The 6,890-nt window shown below is 43.9% G+C and overlaps 1 protein-coding gene across 1 annotated transcript; it reads right to left on the minus strand.

Annotated features, from left to right (window-relative positions):
* Nucleotides 1-470: 470 nt before the first annotated feature.
* On the minus strand, nucleotides 471-6,648 carry NXNL2 (nucleoredoxin like 2). Its single transcript, XM_058827432.1, has 2 exons — nucleotides 6,249-6,648; nucleotides 471-639 (listed from the first exon to the last, which is right to left on the minus strand). Exons 1-2 carry the CDS (start codon nucleotides 6,548-6,550, stop codon nucleotides 471-473), a joined length of 471 nt encoding a protein of 156 aa, XP_058683415.1. The 5' UTR covers nucleotides 6,551-6,648.
* Between the last annotated feature and the right edge of the window lie 242 nt (nucleotides 6,649-6,890).

Here is a 6,890-nt window from a genome sequence, read left to right on the forward strand (position 1 = left end):
TTATTCTTGTTAAGGTAGATAAGGAAATACATGAGACATATTTCATAAACAGTAATTTATTAAAGCAAACAGTTTGATTTTCTCAATAAAATGTACTAATCACCTGTGAAAACAAAAATTCATCAATAAATAGGTTTTTTGCATTTATTTTTACTGTGTTGACTTTGCAAAGTAAGTATTTGCATAGATTTCACAAGTTTCTATTATTACTGTCCAAACAGCCTATTCTTCTGAAGTTCTTCAGTATTATTTGTGGTTCATACCAAATACCATAGATAGAACAATACAAATATAACAATAATTGCATTTTATGACACTGGAATAACTGGTCTTCAAGCCAAACCCAAAATTTGTTTACAAGCAAAGATAAATAAATAAGCCTTACCCTTCTCATTCTGAACAAAGCAAGAGTCTTTTCAGAGCTCTACCAAGTTTTCCACAATGTTTTCTTGCTTTCATTTGCCAACATTTTAGTTAGAAAAATTCTGAAAGATATCTGCACCCTCAAGCCAGTTCCGGAAACAGGACAGCCCCTTGTCTCTGATCTGTTTTCTTCCCTTATCAGTAATGACTTCTCCAGTTTGTTTCACAATCACCAGTTTAGGAATTGCTGTTATGTTGTATTTCTTCTTCAGATCACTGAGGGAAAAAAAATTGAAAATAAAACACACCATTAGGAGCATTTTACAAAAACTCCTGGTCTCTTAAGAAGGCTGCTCTGGCCAGAACACGTGGGAGAGAAGTGATGAGTGCCTGGGCTTCCTCAGAGTTTGAGGCAGAGCACTAGGTAGTGTAAGGAGATGAACAAGGCTGCAGCTGGAAGCCTACACAGTGGTATCAAGCTCTTAGAGTTCAGAGAGCTGCAGGATCCTTCCTGTAAATGCTCATCACTGCTCCCTGCAGTTTCCACAGGAGCAGAGGCTCTTGGAGATGTAAAAGATGTCCATAGAAGCAAAGTTTGACATACTCTTCCACCCTGTTTTTACTAGCCCAAACCAGATGTCATTCTGGGCCCTTTTGACAGGACAGGAGAAGGGTCTCACTTAGCATTTGATATTCATTCCCCTACAAATACACTCAAGTGTGCCATAGTGCCACTTCCTGCAATCACCATTAAACCATTACACCATTTTGTGTAAATGGAAGAGATTGAAGATGTTCCTTTAACTCCCTCAGTGAAACAGACCTTCTACATACAGAAAAGTAAGCAATGAAAATATTTGGAAGAAGAGCCACCTATCTGCGTTGACAAAGAAAAATTTTCAGCTCCTCTTCTGCACCTTTAGAAGAACCGGAGGACTGACAAAAAACAAGCAATAACAAAATATCCAAATTCCAAAACACTAGCAACATCTCTCTCAAAACATACTTAAAATACTAAATGGAAATATGCTGCCTGAGTGCCATCACCACAAGCAAGAACATTTTCTGTATGAGGTTCAAATGCCAAAGAAATTTGAGTAGAAAAGAAATGTAGACATTGTTTAAAAATACTTGACACTGATATATAGACATTCTCAGGGATAATTCCTCAGGGTGGAAAAGAAAATATACCGAAAAATAAGACTTAAATGCAATATTGAGCCAGATACGGCATTCTTGAAACGTGCTTTCTCTTCTGTATTTTTCCTTGAGAAAAATCAATAGGTTAAGGACACTGCTCTGCTGTTATATTGGCTGAGCAATAATGCAGGGAATACTACAGAAGCAGCAATAATAGGTCTGGACCAGGTTTGCTTTCTCACACTTCACTTTTGTCACAGCAAATTGTGACATACAAGCAATCAACCAACAGTCCCTACAGACCTTTCTGAAATCTGCCAAAACAGGTGAAAAAACCACATTCCAAAGCAAGTGTGCATAGAAGCCATGTGAAACTACTATCACCTCATGCCACCTGAATGACAAACAAGATGGGTGGAAGACACTTCTTATTGGTTTGGTGGATGAAAAACACAATTGTAGCAATCAGAGACAGAGCACTAGGAGATAGAAGGTCATTTGGTATGGAGACTTATACTTAAATCTTACACTTTACTTTCCTAAGGGAATGCATATATCCAGCCCAGCATGGAATCTTGATCAGACAGCCTTAGGGCTGCATCAAACCAGACTGAAGCACGCACAGATTTTGCTTACATTTGTGTGCAACTTGCAAGATGGGTGAACCTGAAGAAGCCTCAGAAAGAGTTCTGCAGACAATGCTTCTCAATCACTGTGTACATGTGCTTGCAAAAATGACTTAAATAAAACTTACTAAGATCATTCTCTCCAACAGGGACCTCAAATCCCATGACTCACCTGCACAAACCACACACGTGCCATGGGACTAACTCCAATGGCAACTCGCAGTATCATTAAACCATAAATAGAAATAAAAATCTATGACATTAAGACTGATGCAAACTGGAAGTCATAGTCAATGTTAGATTTCTTGATTCTTATGAGAAGGCTGGATGAAAGTTTCTGAGAGCACAGATTTTGTATTTCTAGATAATATTGCCATTGGATGGGAGCTAATTTTCTTCACAGCAGCTCACATGGTGAGTACCAAAACAGCGCTGATAACTCACCAGTGTTTTAGCTATTGCTGAGCAGTGATTATACAGCAGCAGGGCCTTTCCTGTTTCTCATGCTACCATGCCAGTGAGTAGGCTGGTGGTGCACAAGAATCTGTGAGGAGGCACAGCTGATCTCAGATGACCAAAGGATGTTCCATACCATGTAAGCCTATGATCAGCTGTAAAAGCTGATGGAAGAAGGGGGAGGGGACCAACATTCAGAGCCAGGAGATTTATCTTGCCACACAATCATTACAGGATGAGGCTTCCCTGTGCTGGAAACTGTTAAATAGCTGCCTGTGAATGGGAAGTAATGAATTAATTTCATATCTTGCTTTGCCTGTGTATCTTCACTTTTGCTTTATCTATTAAACTGTCTTTATTTCAACCCCTAAGTTTTCTCACTTTCACCCTTCACATTCTGTTCCCCATCCCATGGGGGCAGGGAGTGACCCAGCAGCTCTCTGGGGCCTGACTGCCTATGCAGGCTGAGTCAAAACACAAGTGAGTATGTTTGTATAAGGGTTTAAGATCTATATGCAAGAGGGTTCTTGACATGTAGATAACACTGGTCAGGTATATTATAATCTTGGGAACACAAACGATAAATTTTATACAGATGTGTAATGTGATATCTGACAACACTTGAATTAAAACAGCTTTCACTTGGAAGTGCTGTCACATGAAAGTGATGGGTACCTTGCTCCTCTGCTTCTAACAGTATTCTCTGTCACACACAGCTCTAAGTATTTTCTTTCAGCTGTGAAATTTCTGCATTGTTAAATCTTAGTCATAAGCATGCACGTCACATGCTTGGGATTCAATTTTAAAGTGGCTGCTGAGATTTTGAAATAGCAGTCTAAAAAGTCTAACTGCTCAGATACTTAACATTTTTCTATCTTTGTTTTTTTTAACACCCCATCTTCCCCAGTATTTCTGCAGGTGCCAATCCACCCTCATATGTAAAACTTCCTAATAAAAAACGTGCATACAACCTTGTCATTTTCCTTTTATGACATTCTCTATGATTCTAATTTTTACTGAGCTGTACAGGCCAACTCAGTAAATACCTGCCTACCTGGAAGCCTGCAAGAACCACTGTACACAGTAGGCACCCTCACAAAACTTAATGCTTTTCACTGCAGAGTTCAGTACAAACACAGCAGTATGTCTTTGTGTACCATTATCAAAATATCAGTCCTTTTTAACAGCATTTGTTGTTGACATGTTCTGTCCTACACCTGCTTTTCCTCTCTACTACTCTCTTTCTCTTCCAAGTGCTCACTTCCTACTGGACTGTCTTCAGACCCCACTTCAAGAATCAAAATCCTGTGCCTCAGGCAACAAAAAAAAATGTACACTAACTTGCAGACAGCAAAAGCATCAGGAGCAGTATTTCCTATTAGTCATGCCACAGACCACATGAAGCAGTAAATGTGCAGTCCCACCTCTGGGAGGACAGTCAGGACTGACTTGCTTCTCTGAAGGTAGGCTTGACACTGTAGTGCTAGGCTTCACACATTGCAAGTAGGAATGCTGACTATTTCTTAAGACAAAATTCAACATCAAGAAACTCCATGCTTCTGTTGTTGAAAACTATTTTAGATGTCATACTTAGAATTGGCTCTGTTGCATCTAGAAGAAACGGTCTATTCTGCAATTATGTATCTTAAACACTGAAGCAACCAGCTAGGATATTTTAACCTCACTGAAGATACTAAATGCCTTCTTTACACAGTCAAAAAACCAATAACCAATTCAATAATTGCAATTAAACTTTAAAAAATATTAGTATATTTTAAAATATTAATAATATTATTATCTTATCAATTTTTAACATTATATTCTTATTTAGAACTAGTATCTAGCCAGAATTATAGTTTGGTTTAGTGAATACACATCTGCTCCTAGTCTACGATGATTCACCAGTACCCCTGACACCAAACAAAGTTAATCCAACCTAAGCACCTTGAACAGCTCCACATGGTCCTTTACTGTTATATGCGAGAAACACACATTCAAAAACATTGCTTGTTCGTATCCCTCTGCACCTTTTTCTTTAGTAAGCCACTGAGAACTCACAGTCACCTGGCAGGACAAGCCATGCTTCTCTATGGAACTGTGAAGGACATCACAGGATTCCACAGAAAAGCCAATTAAACTCTCTCTTTGCTTCCACTCTGCATGACATGAGCAGGAGCTGTCAGAAATAGACCTCTAATACACAGAGGATGAAGATGTAAGCGCATTGCCATGGGCCGTGCTGAGCAGCTTGCTGGGCACAGGGGCCTCAAGTGCTACATTTCCATCAGGAAACTTGCCTGCATTCTATTATGATTAGTAGATATCAAATACAATTACTGCCTGGGAAGAAGTTCTTGTGGAGAACTATTGAAAACAATATTTAAGCCAGTGGGACCTGTCATTAAAAAGACCTAACATCAATTGGAAGCTGGCATCCAGGAATGAGCCAAGAAAGGATGAAATAGTTCCTGGGTTCAAGTAATTTGCTCTTGAGTTTGTCAAACTGCACTGAAAAAGCAAGATTAGCAATCATGTTCCCTGTTGAGTGAGTAGCAGGGGTGTTACACACCAGGTAGCATACTCGGATGGATCTAGAATTAAAATGAAAGCTAGAAGTTATTAGAAGCACTAGGAAAGAGTTATTTACTAGAGGAATTAATTTGGCTGCAAGTTTTATTACCCAATCTACTTTTATAAGTCATATTACCTTCTTGGCTTTGATACCACCTGGAAAAAGAATTTCACAATCTACTCATTTAAGGAGTGGGAGGGAAAAAATGCCTTTATTAGATTTTACATGTACTTCAAGTCTCCAGTTACAGGCATTTCAGTAACCTTGAACATCTTACTTGTGCTCATCTAATCCCAGTCTATACTTACAGTAGCTAAATCAGATTTCTGAAAGTCATCCAAATGAGCCTCCACTCTTGACTTAGGTCATCAAAACACTCCGTTACTTACGCACAGTCATGTCCTTTCCTTTTGCTGTTTTCATAAGTAAGCTACCAACAGGAATGTCCCTTTGGAAACTGAACAGCACAGGAATTTTACACTTCAGTTACCAGGTGCAGTGTGCCACTGCTAAACTCCAGCTGATACTGTCTCTGTCTGAAATTCTCCACAGTGTGCTCTGCTCTGCTTAAAGTAGTTCAGTTACAAGTTTCGCTGATTCTTCATTTGCTTTTCCCAGAGCGCTGACCTACACAATGCAGACCAACCTTAGTAACAACTACCGCCGTGCTGAAAAGCAATCACTGCATCCTCACCTGCCGTTCATTTCTTTTTACCTCACTCATCTCTTTAACACACGGGGTCTTTACTAACTCTTGTTCAAAGATCTTTCAGCTACCAAACGAAGTGCGCAAAACCGCACTTTAAAAAGAAAAACGTTCTTTACATATGGTACGGGCTAAGACCAAGCGAGCAGGCTGTGTCCGTGCGTGACAGCCAGCGGCAGCCGCGGCTCGGGGCGGGGGCGCGGCCGGGAGACGCTCCAACCTGGGCTCCAGGGACTTCAGCAGGAAGGCAGGCGCGGGATAACGGGGCAGAAGTGGAGGTTCCGAGGAGTTTCAGGGACTTATTTCCCTGCTAGGGCTGTTCAGGTGCCCCCCCCCTCCCTCTCCCGGCCCTCGGGGCAGGGGCTCCGGACCGCTGGGTACTCACTGCTTGTAGGGGTCGTGGAAGGGCAGGGCGAGCCAGTCCCCGTGCATGGCGCGCATGTAGCTCACCATCTCCTCGGCGCTGTGGTCGGAGGAGATGAAGACGACCTCGAAGGGGGCGGGGGGCTCCGTCTCCTCCAGCAGCTCCGTGTAGAAGTCGCAGAGGACGGGGGTGAAGTCGCGGCACGGCGAGCACCAGCCGGCGGAGAAATACAAGCCCACGACCTTGTTCTCCAAGGCCTCCTCGGGGTCCACGCTGCGGCCATCCTTACTGACCAGGAGCCGCCCGCTGAACACATCCACCATGCTGGCACGGCCGGACCCGCGACGGGCACCGCGGCGGCTGAGAGACAGAGCGCTCCCCCGGGCGCGCTCCCCCGGGCGCGCTCCCCCGGGCGCGCTCCCCCGGGCGCGCTCCCCCGGGCGCGCTCCCCCGGGCGCGCTCCCCCGGGCGCGCTCCCCCGGGCGCGCTCCCCCGGGCGCGCTCCCCCGGGCGCGCTCCCCCGGGCGCGCTCCCCCGGGCGCGCTCCCCCGGGCGCGCTCCCCCGGCCCCCCGCCTTCCCCAGCGGCACACCGGTACACCGGCACCTCCCACGGGCCCGCCGCCGCCGCTTTATAGCGCCCGCCACCGCCCGGGCCCGTCCAG

The sequence above is a fragment of the Poecile atricapillus genome, chromosome Z (assembly GCF_030490865.1).
Source record: "Poecile atricapillus isolate bPoeAtr1 chromosome Z, bPoeAtr1.hap1, whole genome shotgun sequence".
Classification (NCBI taxonomy): Eukaryota; Metazoa; Chordata; class Aves; order Passeriformes; family Paridae; genus Poecile; species Poecile atricapillus.

Coding starts and splice junctions, on each gene's coding strand:
- NXNL2 (XM_058827432.1), bottom strand. CDS start 6,550: ATGGTGGATGTGTTCAGCGGGCGGCTCCTGGTCAGTAAGGATGGCCGC. Junction 640..6,248: donor TTCCACGACCCCTACAAGCA/GTGAGTACCCAG, acceptor TTTTTCCCTCAG/TGATCTGAAGAAGAAATACA.